The 18,230-nt window shown below is 39.2% G+C and overlaps 1 protein-coding gene across 1 annotated transcript in view; it reads left to right on the forward strand.

The window, feature by feature from the left end:
* nudt14 (nudix (nucleoside diphosphate linked moiety X)-type motif 14) overlaps positions 1 to 18,230 on the forward strand; it is a 62,368-nt gene that overhangs the window by 23,791 nt on the left and 20,347 nt on the right. Inside the window, exon 2 of the mRNA XM_007230937.4 lies at positions 8,069 to 8,112. Coding sequence (XP_007230999.2) covers positions 8,069 to 8,112 — 44 coding nt within the window. The remainder of the gene's footprint in view (positions 1 to 8,068; positions 8,113 to 18,230) is intronic.

The raw sequence follows: 18,230 nt of genomic DNA on the forward strand, positions 1-18,230 counted from the left end.
AAAACTCAAAATATGTTTGGTATTCCACCATCAAACCATGTTCTTCATTTTTGGATAAGAAAAAAAATATTTCAGTACTGGCCTACAAGAAACATTTGACCAATTGAAATATGTCTTACAAAATGTGTTAGAATGTCAGAAACCACATAAGCATGTCTGTTTGAGATTACTACAAGTAATTGCTTTATAAAGAAGGAAAAGCATGACTTGGCTGACTGACTGACTGCGTTCAGGGTAACGGGAGAGTTGTGTAAATTTGACTGATGCCCCTGAATTGCCAAACCAATCAAGAAGGAACAAAACAAAAATGCAGGACTCTTACGCAAGACCTTGTCTTTTTAGTGTGGTGCACGTGTGTCTGGAGTACGGAGGTGGGCTTGCATGTAGACCTGAGACCTTGCGGTGTCCACTTGGACGTGTTCCAGTCACCCTGTATCCTCCTCCCCTATCTAAACATGCCCACTTACACCTCCACAACTATGTGCTCAAGTATGCACTTGCCACAGAAAGGCCCGTTTTATCCCCGCTCTCCTTGCCCCATGGGAGAAAATGATGGATATCACGCCTACACAAAAATGTTTGGATCACTTTGAAGTATTGAGGAACAAGGCACACACCTTTGCCCTGGCGTGCATTAGAAAGAGTTTTTTATTGCACTCGGTTCTCGATACTTCAGCACGCTCTTTGTGAGGCAAATGGAAAACAGAGGGCTTCTTTTACAATGCTGTCATGAAGTAACTCAAGAAAGGCATTTTTAAACCTGTTAAAACACCTCTTTTTATAGGCAGACACTGCATAATCGTCAGGTCACAGAGGTGTTAGAGTGTGCTTTAATAATCACAGTATGTTGTTGTGAGTGAACTCCTCTTAAAGAAACACTTAAAAAGTGTTGTTCATTCTGAACTGAAGCAACTGCTTCCTGACTGCTGTTTGAAATGTGTGTTCCCAGCCACTGAAACTTGAGTTCTTACAAAAATATGTTTTAATAAGTTCATTTTTAATGGAGAAAATGTTAGCACTGTCAAAATCAATAATTCACTATTGATTTATTGTACGGTACCATATTTTTTGCACTGTGAGGTGCACTTAAAATCCTTTAATTTTCCGAAAAATCATTAGTGTGCCTTAAATCCGGTGAGCCTTATGTATTATTTTTTTCATTCAGGTTGTAAAAAGCAGTAAAGCCACTCCGCTGAAGTACAGAATTACACAGGAGTTTCAGTATAGTTCTCCAGCACCGAGACTGCTAACCCTGGCTAGCACTGCTGGAGCAGCGTTAGCCGCTAACTGTGGCTATCCTTAATGAAAAAATCTGGAAATCTAAGCTTACTGTAAATAAACGAAAGAGCTTTACGCACCCAAATAAACAGTTTCAGAAGAGAAATCTGTGTAGATTAACATCCAGCGCTCGTGTGACTCGTGAGAAAATGATTTTGTTTACTTAACTTAGCTTAGCTTTACAGAGACCTGCTAAATTAGAAAGAAAACATGGCGACACCCCTGTTCCTTACTAGTTTTGTATAATGTGATTTATAATCCAGTGCATCTTGTGTATGAAAATAGTGCTAGTGATAGTGCGCCTTATAGCGTGAAAAATACGGTATATGGACAGTAATATTTGTTCGGGGTCAACCTGCTGTGTCTTTTAGCATCATGATTTTAACCCAGCTGTTAGCAGTCATGGCTAAACTGCTCCAGTCAAGCAGAGGCCCATTGCTTTGTCTGCATCTCGCGTTTCTAGGTAAAAGCCCTGTGCAGGGATTGAATTTACGTATTTATGATGTTTCATAAAAATGTGAACCAGCCACAGCAATAATTTTTGCAATGGTGTGCAATCATGGTAGTAGAATCTCAATATTGTATATCTGCTGGGATGCTAAACATGTTTGGTGTTTAATAAATATTTATAATAAGCCTGTCAACAACGCCAATTGTGCTCTCTCAGGGCTCCGGTAGCTGATGGCAAGCTACATGAACAGGATTCGGCGATCTCCTGATCATAGTGGCAGTTACTTCTGGGACATTATATCCAGTTATAGTTTATATTAACATATTCATGCAGCACAGTCCAGTTCTCCTCCTGAGGAGCTGCAGTTGTAGCTGCTGAGAGATTCTGGTCATGTCTGAGCTTAATGAGACCAGCCACTAACAGCTCGCAGATGTATGTGATTTGTCCCACCTCCTCATTCTCCCGCTAAAAGTGCCGCACTTTGGAGCCAAAAAGCACCATCATTAGCACGTGTGGTGGAGCGGCCTAAAGCAAACGCGACCCCGCCGGCCCCCCGGCTGCGCTTCAGTTACTGAGGCAGCATGCAGGGTCACTCTCTCCACGCTGCTGTTTTAGTCCAGCGCCTCTGGTTAAGCATGAACGTTTCTGTTAATGGAGGCTTGTTGTTTATTAACCGAGTGCACTCGCCACTCCGATTAGTCGGGTCAGGCCAGGCCAGGACGAGGCGCTGCATTTGCTTTTCTCTTTCTTTTTTTTTTTGTCTAGCTAAGTATCTGTTGACTTAGAGATACAGTGATGTCCTGGTGATTGCTCTCATTGTAATTGCAGTTGTTTTGTTATTGTTACCCCACTGACCTACTCCCCAATACAACTGTTTGCTTTCCTGCAGCCTGGAGAATCATTAAAGTGTGTGTGTGTGTGTGTATGTGTGTTCGTTCTCCTCAAACTGACATCAGAAGACATTCATTAAAGGGAAGATGCTGCAAAATATAAATTGTTCTTCATTTTGTGAATTGTTGAATAGTTTAATTATTGATGGCTTAAAGGAGAACTCCGGTGTTAAATGGACTTGGGTTGTATTGAATCATGATAATGAGTACAAACTTTTGTCGAATAGCCCACCTCTGTTTGCTTTCAACAGTTCGAAATACAATGCAAAGTCTTTATTAAACTATCTGTGCACTGTCAAAGTTCTCAGTGCCTCTTTTTAAATGTAAGGGCCCTCAAAATTCTGGTGTGGAGCTACTTTTAATTTGTTATTGGTGAAAAAAATTGCCATTTTTGCCTTAGCATTGTAAGCCTTTTAGGATCATCGGCTAAAATTATTGTATTTCTGAATGGTGAGGGCAAATGAAAGTGGGCTTTTCAACACAAATTTGTATTTGTTATAATGTTTCACCTCAACAACTACAACTACAGCAAGACAATTTCACATCATTTCATATATTTCTGCTTTAAACACAGCATAAGTATTAAAATACACTGTAAAGAGATAGCTGTATGTATGCTACCTCAAGGGACAACTTGAGAACACCAACACCTGTGTAATTTGTAAGGTGTTATCTTACTAACAATGTTGAACACTGACCAGCATGCCCATAGCAAGGCGATTGAGTTGAATTGGAAAAGTTTTAATGAGGCCTGATAGTGGGTGCCATAAGGATGTAGCATTCCAATTTTCAAAAGATTTTTATGAAATTGCAATATTTGTTAATATTACCGTATTTTTCGGACTATAAGGCGCACCGTATTATAAGGCGCACGATGAGTGAACGGTCTATTTTTAGTGTTAGTCCATACACAAGGCGCACTGGATTATAAGGCGCACTAAATGAAACTTTATTTATATCAGTAACAATAACTCTGAGCAATAAATCCTTCACAATATCTGTGAAAAATAACATCTCTGAGCAATAAATCAACAAGCACAGCAAGTACGTATTACTCCGCGACGCTCCTGACAACGGTAGCCGCAACGCTCCGACAGACCATAATATTATGTTGAAGCACAGCAAGTACCGCATTACTCCGCGAGGCTTCTGACTATAATAGCGTGTTGTGCCGAATTCGGTGAATAAAACGGTTTTAAAACAGAGATAAAGATTGGATAAGTTTCATTTCTGGATGAAGTGATTTCCAGCGCTGTTTGGATATAACTGTGGATTACAGGAGACTGGATTGATGGATTCTCTTTAGTCTGGACACGTTTTGAAGGTAGGACCTGTGGCTGAGCGCGGGTGTGTGTTCGGGGGGTGGCGGCAGTGACCGGAGGTTACCCCAGGACAAAAGGAGAGCCTTTTATTACTGGAAACATGCACTCTGACGCAGCTCTAATTCATGAAACATACATCCTACAGTAAAAGCACAGTTCTGGAATCCGGAGAGCCAGACGGTTCGAATGGTGTATGACATGACCGCATTCGATGAAATATGGACGAACGATAAACGCAAATATGAGAGTTATGAATTATTAAAATCATAACCAAGGCATATTTCGCCCTAAATGTTTATTTTCTGAAAGGATATTCCGCTAAATAGGCTAAATAGCTCAAAAGCAGAGATTCTAAGCTTTAAAATGGTATATTGGATGTCTATATTGAACCTGTAACTGTTCATAACTATTCAGAAACACAGCCAGTTATGAAATATTAAATATTTCTGGCCCGCCGGTGGGCCAGCGCGTGTTAAGAGGTTAACTTTACTTAGAAGTGAGCGCTAAAAAGAAACAGTTTGTGCTATTACCCCAGAACGGGTGGAAAGGAAAGTTTACCGGCACCTTGTTCTGGCCACGGAGCTACAGTGGAAACTAGCTACCTTGAGCCACAGCCGAGAGGCAGTACGGCAGTCAAAGGTAACCGCGCGCTAGCCCAAGAGGGGGATCTTTTTCTGGCGTGGGTGAGGAATTCTGCACAACAGAGCGCCGTGTACCACATAAAATCGAGGTCAGTAAACACAAGCAAAATCCATACACAAGGCGCACTGCATTATAAGGCGCAATGACGATTTTTGGGAAAAAATAAGTATTTTAAGTGCGCCTTATAGCCCGAAAATTACGGTATATATAGACGTAAGTTTGTAGAGGAGATCTAGGCTAGAGATATAAATGCTGTTTGCTGTTTGTAAAACCACAGTATTTTTCAGGAGTTTACAGTGTGTCATAGTATTTTTACTGGCCTTTTATATATGTTTGTGACTTACTGTACTGTTAGGAGTAATAAGACACTAAGGCTTTAATTTATGCTTTGATTGACAAAATTACACAATATATGAAGAAATTAGATTTTATTAGCCAAAAATCATCTAAAGAATGTTAACAATAGACCTTAAAAAGAGATACGTCAACAACTTTAACAGGACTCCCTTTAAAAATCTAAATATTTTAAATAGTTCAATAAACACTATAAATAGTCCTAAAATACATAAGGTTTAAGTATTCAAAAGTGATGTTTCTCAAAAGCTCTATTGCACAACACACAAGTTTAATATTAAATTAAAATAAGTTTTTATGGACGCCATTAAAGGCATTACAGTATTAAAATCAGCCACAATTCTCCAGTAAAAAAATACATTCAAATTATTCTTCAAATTTATATTTTTATGGCTAAAGTTGATAAATGATTCTGCACTCAGGACTGATTCTGGGTTCATCTGGGGGACGAGAGGAACGTTTGTCCGAGCTGTGGATCGACTGCGTAATTCCATTCCTCTCACCCCAGTGTCACTGCTAACTGTTATGCTTGTTATGCTAGCTGGGTAGCGTTAGCCAGCAAGCTTTGTGTTTTTTTGGTGGCACTGTTCTACATGGTGCTCCGCAGCGCCTCTAAAGGTGTGGCAGTATGTGGAAAAAATGCATACCAGTTTTTTATTCCCTTCCAGTATACCGTATGAACCGTATGGTATCCTGCCCAGCACAGTTTATTTTGCCAGGGGTGCTTAAAGTTTTTCATAATTATACAGGAGCTCCATGACCTCCCATTCTAAATCTACGTATTGGCATCAATATGGAGCCTCCTTACCTTTGCAGCTATAATAGCTTCCACTTTTCTTGGCAGGTTTTCCTAGGTTTTAGGAGATACCCCTCGCTGCAGAACCACAAGTCCAGGGGGTGGGGCTGGATCTGATCCAAGGGGTGGAGCCTGACCTCCTGACCACCCATATCTTCTTTTCATTGGTTTTAAGTCATCGCATTTCAATTCGTCGTTAAACTTAACACGTGTCGCTTACGTTTCCCGACCAGGAATTATTTTATCTTATCAAATAAATCCTGGAACCCAACCTTAAGACTTTTACCGTTTATAGATCAAAATGTTATTTGCTACGTAGCACATTTAAATCACACAATACAGATTTAAAAGAAGGAACATGTCTGTGATTACAAACATAATAAAATGCTGTACATTTCCTATATAAATATTAACTATTTCATTTTTTATCTTTAATAAAAAGGGCCTAAAGACAAAATAAAAAATAAATAATTAAAATAAAGGATGCCAATGAGTGTCTTATCTACCAGCTACCATGTTCATTTATTATTACAGATATTAATACACAATCAAAACGAGTGAGTAAAACCGGATGCGGAAGAGTCCGATCTGCTTCAGACCAATGAAAACACGACGTAGGAAGAGTTGGATCAGATCCAGCCCCACCCCCTGGACTTGTGGTTCTGCAGCGAGGGGTACTTGGGTTTTAGCCCATTCAAACAGAATTGGTTTTGTGAGTCCAGCCACTGGTGCTGGATGAGACGGTCTGTTTCATAATCTTCAATATTATCCATTCCAAAGTTGCTTGGTGAGGGTGAGGTCAGAGCTCCGTGTGGGACACACCAAACTCACCCAGCCAATGCATTTATGGTCCTTAATTTGAACACGGAGGCTTGATCATGTTGGAACAGAAGAGGGCCTTCCCCGGACTGTTTCCACAAAGTTGGGATCATAAAATTGTTCAACATGTTTTGGTAAGCTGAAGCATTAAGGTTTCCCTTTACTGGAACTAACAGCCTTCAGGATAAAGCCTTGAAAAACCACCCCATAGCATTATCCCTCCTCCACCAAACTTTACAGTGTGCGCCCTTACAGTAAGGGTGGCAGACTGCCAGATTACTTAGTCAGCAGAGCAGCGGACACTACTATACACTGTAATATACATGTGTGATCTGAAACTTTGTAGCTGAGTTGTTCAATTTACCAGCTGATTTGTGGCAGCTACACTACTGTGATCTTGTGATCTTCCGCTGCCTCATTGCAGGTGAACGTTTTGTGTTTCCTAATGTCAGATTTTTTTGTAGTACACTTTATGTGATTGAGCTCCCTGCTTCCATGCTTCGGATGTTTGCACTACAGTTTAATGATTTGTACCTCTGTGTCTTTATGTTCAAGGTGTATTTATATAAACACTAGATAACTCAGTGTGAGCTTCAACTCAGACGTGTTTGCGGACACGGATACACACCCACAAACTCTCTGCCACAGGCCCAGAACCGCAGCGAAAGCCTTTTCCTGCATGTCTGCTCTTGTGAGCTGCATGTTTTGCAGAATCCCTGTCTTAAGGTGTTGAAATGATCAGACACGCTCGAGATTTCAGTGGTATAAGAGTGAAAGTAAAGGTGTTTGTTTGGCAAGTTTGGCTCAGTATGTACCCTAGATATACTTAGATTACCTCTCTGAGTTTAGAATTTTCATTCTAAATTACTTGGCCTCTCTGGTTCTTTTGATTTCGTTAGTTGATGTATATAGTATCACTGTATAAGATACTGGCTTGATGCTTTATATATACATATGAAATCTTTCCATATACCATATACCATGATAACTTTCTACCATGATGTTTTAGTTAGCATTTAAAGGAGAAATTTGGTCTAAATTTGACTTGGTGAGTAGTGATACACAAATGTTTGTCCAGTAGCCCACCTCTGTTTACCCCCCGCATTCTAAAATGCATCACTTTTAGCCGGAACATGTAGATGCAGTTCTTAGAAAGATGCCTTACTTAAGTTAACTACAGACTAGTTGTTTGTGTTTGCAAGCCATTGTTTTGAGTGGTTTGTCCATTCCTATAGACCCAGGTGCTGACCGACATCACCCTTTGGAGTGATATGGGGAGAGCGTGCCATCTTCCCACCCAGAGAGAGCAAGGCCAATCGTGCTCTCTCGGGGCTCCTGCAGCTGATGGCAAGCTAGATGACTGGGATTCGAACCAGCGATCTAGGATGTTCACATGTTTATTTAAATCATTGAACACTATTACTGTGTAGAAGCTCATACATATATATTATGATGTACGTTTATATGTTATAATTGTTAAACATTAACAGTTGTTTTTTTTTTTTTCTCTCTACAGAATGGAACGAAAAAGTCCTGGGACTTCATGCGAACTCATGATAGGTGAGTATTCAGCTTGCGGTTATTTTTCTCACTCTGTTTGAAATCGTATACAGTCTTCTTGTTCTAAACTCTTAGGCCAGGTGCATATTTTTGTTTCATTACTGCATAATCCTATTCTTCAAGTCTCACAGTGTCAGTCAGACAAGTGAATAAGCCTTTTCTCAGTGGCTATACATATAATCAGACAGTTTGAAGTAATCCAATGAAAGCTGCTGCTATGTCCATCCAATTACTGAATTGGTGAAGCAGGAACACTTCCAGACCTGCAGTAATTAGCATCAGATTTATGTCACAAAAAGGTGTCCTGAAGGGTTCTCTCTGGCATGCTTTGACCTGACTTAGGAACTAGAATGATAAAAAAAAGGAAAAAAAGGAAGTGCTGGTGCCGATGAGGTGTTGCAGGAGGCAGGTACTCTCACTGTACTCTTAGGTACAACTGCAGACTAGCATCTGGCACCTGGTTTGTTTTGAAATGCCTGCTTTCCACCATCCCATAAAATTGTGTTGGAAAACGTCTTGTCTGGTCAACCCGTATGACCAGTTTCACTTGGAAATTTATCACGTTACGAAAGAAAAATGTATTCTGATATGTATTCAGATTTTATTAATAACTTGTTTTGTAATTCATTACTATAATTCTTTTATTCTGTCATACAAACACAAGATACTAGTAGTTGGTTTCAGCAACAGCATGATCATTACCGCAAAGCATTTAGCTGAAGGTCAGTGAAACTGTATAATAATGACATAGGTTTAGTAGGAGCTGGTAAGAATGTTTGCTCTACATGGAAGATAAGGCATCGCTCGTCATCACCTGTTATCTTTTTCCAGGTTGTACCAAATATAACTCCCATTACGTGTACATCAATCATCACCCAGCAGAATGAACATTAAAAATTTCCTTTGGATTGATCCTTTTATTTTTGTTGTAAATCATTATTAATCTACATTTACGGTAAACACATACTCACGCATGTGCATAAGTGGGGGTTAGATTTTGGCACAACACCAGTACTTTTTCTTCTTCTATTGTTTAATGTGAGACGTCCTGTAATTGGACTGAAAATCTGAACCATTTGGTAGACCACCACTTTGGATCCTTTGGTCCAGACCATGGTTTGAGTCACTTTTTACACCTTCATTTTGGTTTTGGCCAAACTAAAAGGTTTGATGGTCTGTACCAAACAAAGCAGGTGTATAAGCACACTGAGAATAGTATGGGAAGTACCTATAAACATCACTGAATTAAGCCACTATTAACAGAATTAATTACCTCATTCTTCCTAGGTTTGGTAGGTATGGAAGGTCTAAGGTGGTAGGTATGGGAGGTCTTTGTTTGGACTATGATTTTTTCAACTAAAGAGGATTTTTCATATTATTGTATGTGTTCATCAGACAGAAACCAGATGTCCAGAAAGGAATTTTAATATACACGGACAGTGGAAAGAAAATAGCTCATATATACATACATGTCATACACTGCACTGTTTTGGATGTGTTGGACAGAATATATATGTTCTTTTTGGAAGAAATACAAAAAAGATGGAGCAAGATACTGTAACACTCAGTAAGTGATGGAGTGTGTTGAAGAGTGAAGAAGTTCAGATGATGTCATGGCAATTCAGCACAATCATGAGATGTAAACAGCACTGAGAACCTGTGGAATTCTGTTGAAAAATGTGTGGGGGAAAAAAATCCAACTACTATAGGATGTCTATTGACAGCCGTGAATAATGTGTGGGGAACACAGTCATTAAGACTGTGTATCAGTGATTATTATACACAGCAGTGTGACAGTTCTTCTTGAGTACCAGCTTATTTTCATTGGTCAGTTGTGTGTCTTTAGCCCTATCTGGACGGGATAAGTTTCTCAGGGGGTCCTGGGGTCATTTTCTCTTTATGGGGGGTCCTCTGTGATTTTATTCACGTCCTGAGCGACCATGTATGTATTTTTCTCAAATGTCCTTGCTTAAGTCCACTGCCACACACCATTATTCAACTTTGGGCGCACATTTCCACAGAGATCCACGTTAAGACAGCAGTAAGTGGGAATGGAGAAGCTACTGAACGCGATGTCATGTGACCAAGAAAGCCTAAAAACTCACTGGTCCTCCTGTTTCTTCAATTGCAGTCCGGATGCAAGAGTTTTATCACTGAGTAGAAGTGTGAAATAGGGGTGGGTGATATGGCTCTAAAATAATATCACGATATTTCAGGGTATTTTTGCGATAACGATATACTTGGCAATATAGGAAAACAGAAAAATGATTCATTAATTTCAAGAATATAGTATAATAGTATAACAGCATAATCATAATGTGGCAAAATAAATAATATAGCATAAAATAATATAATGCAGCTAAAAATATTGCAGAATATTTTCATGCATATAAACTGCAAACAAAAATTATAAACTAAAACAATTATACAATAAATACACTTAAAGCTTCAAAGTAAATAATGGACTACTTTTAAGACAAACCATCAATATTATCACGATATGGATTTTTAATATCTTGATATTTTTGTGTCACGATATATTGTATACGATATAATATTGCCCACCCCTTTTGTGCTTTAATCATTTTATCAGGTATTAACTCCTCCCACTGAGAAGGTGATGGGAGAAAAGCTAGGCAGATTTTGGAAACGTTCTCTGTTTAAAAAATCTAAATAAGTGTCTGAACACTTAATATTATGTCACAAGAGGATGTGGCTGCATTGTCAGAGGTTAATAAAGAATGACTGTATAACGTTTCCTTTTTTACAGCAGCTCAAACGCATTTTCATTTATAAGCCCATCTGTCATCCACTGGAAATGTTTAATGGCTTCTGTGATGTTGGTGAAGATGGAACCGATAGTCTATGTGAAGCATAGCTTTTTTTGCACAGGCATGTCAGGTTAGGAGTGTGAACTGTTCAGAAATAGTATCTTTTTAAAAGAATAAGGGCTCTACGTGGTCCAGCAGGCTAAGCGCTGCCAATATGATCGGGAGTTCACCGGTTCGAATCCGGTTCATGTAGCTTGCCATCGGCTACTGGAGCCCTGAGAGAGGACAAATTGACCTTGCTCTTTCTGGGTGGGTAGATGGCGCTCTCTCCCCACATCACTTCCAATGGGTGATGTTGATCAGCACAAGGCGTCTGTGAGCTGATGTATCAGAACCGAGTTGCTGTGCTCTCCTCCGAGTGTGCTGTGATGCTACTCAGCAATGCTTCATCAGCTGCAGGCCGAAAGTGGAGGCTTGTGCTAGTCTTCACCCTCCTGGTGATAGGTGGAGTCCTAATAAGTGGGTTGGGTAGTTGACTGTGTAAATTGCGGAGAAAATGAAAAAACAAAAAACAGTTTTGACCCCATTTACCAAGCTGTGTGCCTTAGAGATATTAGATGCGGCCAATATATATTACAGTTAATATTTCTTTTTCTCCTTGTACTGCTACTGCTATAGCTTTTTTATGTATTTTGTGACATGTGACACCAGTTTAAGTGTAGAAGTACAAGACATTGCCCTGCAGAAACTTTGAGTGCACGCACTCACCATTAGGAAGAGGACTTTTTTATTGGCAGATTTGAGAAATCAGAAATATCTATATTGTGTTATAATTTTCAGTGTTCGTACGCGTGCTTGTAATCCTGGAAAGTGCTTGAACTTTAACATTCTCTTTTCCAGGCCTGGAAAGTGCTGGAATTATGGAGAAAGGGCTTAAAAATGCTTAGAATTCTAACCACAGTAACTTATAAAATAAATTTGCTTAAAGAAAAAAATTGCAGAGTGTAAAATAAAGAAAGGCTTTCATTTCTTCTCCTTGTGCTATAACCAAACACAAATCTGGTTGTGTTTAGGTAAACATAATAATATGACAAAGAGCAAATTAGTAATTTTGAGTATATGTATGTATAAATGCTCTCAACTCACCCCGAAATTTGACATACTACAGTAACCTCACAATCAAATGAATAGCTTAACATGCGGTGAAGAACATTGGTATTAAAATTGTGTGAAACTGACACAAATAAATCCATAATTCCTGTTATTTACTTATTTAGAAGTATTTTGTCTTAGTAGCATAGTCGCTGTAAAGTGTGGAGAATAGTTTTGAGATTATATTAATATCGCTGAATCGCAATTTTGAGATATCACCGTTTTAATTTACCATATTAATTTACCACAGCTGAAAGGTGCTGGAAAAACTTAAAAAATGGCCTTGAAAAGTGCTTGAATTTTACCTTGTAAAATGTGTATAAACTCAGAATTTTGTATCATGACCTCATGTTATGCAAAATTTTAGGCATCAGGTAGAGTTGCAAGCTAAATGTATGATATGGCATAGCTGGTTTTCTGCTAATCAAGCCTAAAATATGAGGTAAAATGACTAAATCAACTCAAATTTCTTAAGCTAGATACATAGCCTATATATATCAACTACATTTAAACCTACTAGCTGTACTGCATAAAACAAGGAGATTTTTAAATAGTGGGGTTACTGCCCATTTCTGCCCATTCCTGCTGTGCTGTTCTTTTTACAGATCAGTTTCTTAGTGTTGCTGCGAGTGTAAATGATGGCTGTGAAGTGTAAATCCAAACCTGTGATTAAACAACTTGGAGAGATAAGAGTCAGCAGACTCGGAATCTCTCACCTCTGTGCTAGAAAAGGAAGTTGGCTGATGCGCTTCTGGTGTGATTGGAGCTAGTGTTCAGCTCTCTATACAGGCTGCAGTGTCTGGAGCAGTAAAACAGAGCTTCTGCTTCTCCTCCCGGCTCACCCACAGTGGCCCTTGGGCGATTGTCCTTAAGAACAGCCTCCCAGTGCTTCTAGAATTTCCCGCTGTGGCCCTGAGATCACGCCTGACATCTTGTATAGGGTTCAGTTAAGTTTTTGAATGTCATTGTCATCTCTGTGGACAGCGTATTAGGGCGTTGATGGACGTTTTTGTGTTTTCATATGAGGCCGTCTGGGGGTTTAACTTATTTCCTCTCAAAAAAGATGACGGGAAAGAAATGTAGAGTAAGAGAGAGAGGGAGAGAGGGACATCTGCCATAGAAAGAGATTTATTACTCTCACAGATAGCATTATGAGGCCTTTATTCTTCCGAGAGGAAGCTACAGACCTCGTGTGTGAATGACTATGGCTGAGGAAGTTTGGGAAGTCAGTGACATTTGCATGAAAATCGTTGGCTTATGAAGACTGTAAATAGCAGTGCCCTTTCTATTATTATAACTGAGACACCTGTGAATGCTTTGGCTAGGCTGCTTTTGTTCCTTTATGTCTGTTTCAGTGATGCAGACTGAAATGTTTCACTTTGCCATTTGGCTGTTTGATGTGTTGTTTTGGTGGTCTGTAAGCTCTGATGATGTATGAGTTTGTTTTGGGCGGGAGTCGGATGTGAGTATGAGAGGGGGGAGAGAGAGAAGGGGGGGGTGAGGGGATGGTGGGGGTGGTCAGGGAGAACGCAATTAAAAGGTAAAGCCATTAAGAGAAGCATCTGTTCAGGTCATTAGTGCCATTGCTTCAGTCCTTTGTGAGCACTCTGCTGGCCTTTTGGAGGTAAGAAGCACAGAGAATTGGTGTCAGTTGTCTTTTATGAGGAGGACTTGAGCCTTGAAGGGGAAAGAGAGAGAGAAAGAAAGAGAGATAAAGAGATGTCTGCAGCAGTAAAACTATCAAAAGAGCCCTCTATGTAGCTTCACCTACATGAAAAAATAATAAAATAAAATAAAAGTTTATGTGTATCATAGGTCTGGAAGACGAGGCCAAAAATATATATAAATTTTTTTTTAAAGACTGTGGATGTCTCACTGTGTATCTCGGCTGGGCTGGGAAGTGAATCAAAGAGTAATAAAAAATTATATCAACAATATAGTAGACTTGCACTAATTTTATACTTATTTTAGAGTAGTGTTAATTCTTTCTCCACTGTGTTGGGAATATAGCATATTTTTGGGAATATAAGGAGCGTTTTAAGTCCTTTAATTTTCCCAAAAATCACACCGGTTACCGAAAGACTCCGAGTTTGTCAGTCTAGCGTCATCGGGCGGCATTAACTAGCGTTAACCCGGGCTGGCTAGTGCCACTAAGCACAGCTGGCTAGTGCCGCTAACCGGGGCTGGCTAGTGCTGCTAACCGGGGCTGCCTAGTGCTGCTAACCGGGGCTGGCTAGGGCTGCTAACCATGACTGGCTAATGCTGCTAACCGGGGCTGCCTAGTGCTGCTAACCGGGGCTGGCTAGGGCTGCTAACCATGACTGGCTAATGCTGCTAACCGGGGCTGGCTAGTGCTGCTAACCTGGGCTGGCTAGTGCTGCTAACCGGGGCTGGCTAGTGCTGCTAACCCGAGCTGGCTAATGCTGCTAACCGGGGCTGGCTAGTGCTGCTAACCGGGGCTGGCTAGTGCTGCTAACCATGACTGGCTAATGCTGCTAACCGGAGCTGGCTAGTGCTGCTAACCGGGGCTGGCTAGTGCTGCTAACCGGGGCTGGCTAGTGCTGCTAACCCGAGCTGGCTAGTGCTGCTAACTGCGACTGACTAGCGATGCTAACCATGGCTAGCACTCGCCCTCAGAAAAAATAAACTGTTTCCAGGAGAGAAATCTGTGTATTAACATCCAGCACATTTGACATTTGACAAAAGATTTTTTTTTTTTTTTTTCTTTTGAGAATTAGTTTTTTTTACTTAGGCAGTTACTTAGGTTTGTGGCTTCTTCTTTTGTATATAATAAAGCTTTTGAATAATGTAGAGTTTGCCTGACTGCATAAAATGACACAATATATAAAGTTATTATTGTGTATTTGCTGTTGTGCAAAAACCTGTTACATCTTAAATGACCAGTAAACAACTGTTTTTTTTTAAAGAAAGTAAAAATAAAACACGTTTTTGCATGACAAAGATATGAATAATGTAATGGCATCTTTATAGATTCAGCATTTTATATGCAGTAATGTAGAGCTTGTCAATATACTGATATTTTATTGTATTGTGATAATTGTTTTTTGTTGTATGTCATAAATAAACATATTAACTAGGGTTGTATTGGCAAGAACTTGGCAATACGGTATACATATCACAATCAAGGGGTTACAATTCAATATATTACAATATATTTTAATATTCTAGATAAGGCGATTAAGTGCAGTTTTTTAAAACAAATATTAGGAAAACTGTTATAGTATTATATTTATTTAGTATTATTTTTTATATTTATAAAATCTGAATAAAATAAAAGTTCACTGCTATCTACTGATTTAAACAACACGAAATGATCCACTGTCTGATGCCAATCTTTACATGCGTTTTAAAAAAGATAAAGTATTGCTAAAGTATATAATATTAACATATATCCACAATACATATTCAGGCACTCTTTATTTTTAATGTTTCTTCATTTTCTTCTGCATTTTGAATTGTGTATTTTGGAAATGGTTACAGCCCTATCTGTCCTTCCATCCATCCTGGTGAAAGTTGAAGAGCTATAATGGAGGACGGGATTAATGGTGTGTGAAATCTCCAGCATGCCTCTGTGGCAGAGCTCCTCAGAGCGGGACATGCCAGAGCTAGCTGGTGCCGTGACCCGGCAGCTGCAGAGCCAGCGCGGGTCAGCTGAGCCCAGACCCTCTCAGTAGAGGGAGGGAGACGGGGTGCTGGGAACACCACTTCCCCCTGTTGGAGAAGAGGCTGGGTAGGAAGGGGCAGGCGGGAGAAGAAAAACGCTGGTGGTGAGATAGAGGTGCTTAAAATGGAAGCAGACCCTCTTAATCAGGAGCACAGGCACAAATGAATCATGGTGTCTCCAGATAATGGGTTTCCCTTCTAGACTCTTTAATTGTGTGTGCGTGAGCGAGTGTGTGTGTGTGTGTGTGCACACTGGTGCATGAATGTCTGTATCTTCAAGTTTCCAAGTGTGTTAAAGGTTTAGCTGATGTATTCTGCACAAGTGTGTTGTGTCTAGATGCTGGGCAATATGTCGTCAATATAAATATATTTAAAAACATTTTTTTACACTGGTGCACAATGCATGTTGTCAACTGAGTGTGATTTATTTAACAACAAGATCATATATGATTACTATGTTCAGATGACACAAAATATAGATATCATAATATATCCTGTTGATTTTGTTTGTTATATATTTTTATATGTGGCGTCAAATATGGATGTTTTTATTCAAACAAATATGCTCTAATCTCCCCTAGACTCCCCCAATAAGACTTACTAAAGTTGTTGCTTAATTAAATTGGTGGCACTAATCAAATAAATAGGGTAAACCTGCGGTGAAGAATATTGGTTGTTAAATTCTGTGACATGAATAAATTCATAATTCTTTTTATTTACTTATTTAGGAGTATTTTTGTCCTCTTCAGTAACACAGATGCTGTGAAGTATCGTAAAGAATTGTCTTGTGATATATATATTAAGTAGCACAGAATCATAGTATCATGACATCATAGTTATCATGGGCACAGTATTGTGATAATATCATATCATGAGATGCCCTATGAAAGGGTTTGGTTTGTGGAGGGCTTACACTTAACAGGGTAAAGTTTTGTACAATATGTGTTTTAAGCCAAAACCGGACGGCATTCTTTTCTCAGGGGGACGTTTGTGAAAAATATTTCCCCCTTTACCGAGTGATAAAACACTTGCATCCGGACTGCAGTTGAATAAAACAGGAGGACCAGTGAGTTTTTAGGCTTTTTCAAGTTCAGTAGCTCCTCCATTTCCACTCACTGTTGTGTTTACGTGGATCTCTGTGGAAACGAGCGCCCGCAGTGTAATTACGGTGCATGGCAGTGGACAAATGGCTATTTTATTAATTGTGTGGTGACGAAACTCAGAAATGTGGGACTAAAATTATCGAAGACCCCTCATAAAAGAGAAAATTAACCCAGGACCCTCCGAGAACATAATCCTGTCCGGATAGGGCTTTAGAAACATCGTAATTAAAAAAGCGTGACAAAGCATGACACATTTATGTTACCATCTCATACAACATAGTTCACTATTAAGACTCACTATTGAGAAATTCTTATTTAGAGATACAGTTAGCTATTTACTAATAAAATGAATCATAAGTTTGGTTTGTGATGTTATATAAATAAAATGATGATACTTATGATTATTCTTTTAATGTTGTGTCATATCCTATATATCACCGTTTCTCTTAAACAAATTGAGATATACTTTTTTTTATTATTTTGCCCATCCCTATTTTTGTCAGTGGTCCCCAATTATGGAACACTTATGAAAGGGTTCTTTAGTGAAAGCCAGTGGAAGTGGTTCCTTTTAGAGCCATGTGGGAATTCAAAGAACCAGTTGGGTGCTGAAAAGGTTCATTAGATTAGTGGAAAACCTTTAAATCATTGTAAAAAGTTCCACAATTGACCTCTTAAAGAACCTCTTAAAAGTTTTTCAAAAGAAAATCACATTTAAAGAATCTATATTTTGATAGATTTTAGCACAGGGTTGCTATCTAGGGCTGGGCAACATGATAATATTTTATCGTATTGTAATACATTTGTTAAATGCGATAAGTAATATGCTTCTATTTATTTATTGTGATTCTCATTAGTGCTTAAAGAACACTGACCAACTGGCCATTTTATCACAAACAGTGTAATTGGTGCTGTTTAATTGGAATAAGTGCGTCAGATTTTTTTAAATAAAATAAATGTTTTGAAAAAAAAAGTATTTAATTAGCATTTTTTAACAATATGATGCTACTAAAGCATTTTGTCTGTGTAAAAAATTGCTGATAAATACTGTATAAAGTAAAAACTGCTTAACATATTGTGATGCAATATTTTAGCGCATTGCCCAGGCCTGTTGGTACCTATGTTCAGACATTATGTGTCACTGTACTGAGGAGGACAGCCTGCTTCTTTGTGTTTGTGTGCCTGTCCTCAGAGTAGCCAGGCTGAATTCACCATGGGAAAGACAGGGCAGGGCTTCCTGCCCCTACAGACACATCCGTTTTCCCAACAGAGTGTGTGAGACTCGGTCTCCACTGCCTTCAAAACAATCACACAGTTTCACTCACTCACACATACACACTCTCTCACACTCACACTGTGCAACACGGTCAGTTATGGATCACCTACGTTCTTAATGATCTGAGGCCAAAGG

The sequence above is a fragment of the Astyanax mexicanus genome, chromosome 1, assembly GCF_023375975.1.
Source record: "Astyanax mexicanus isolate ESR-SI-001 chromosome 1, AstMex3_surface, whole genome shotgun sequence".
Lineage (NCBI taxonomy): Eukaryota > Metazoa > Chordata > Actinopteri > Characiformes > Acestrorhamphidae > Astyanax > Astyanax mexicanus.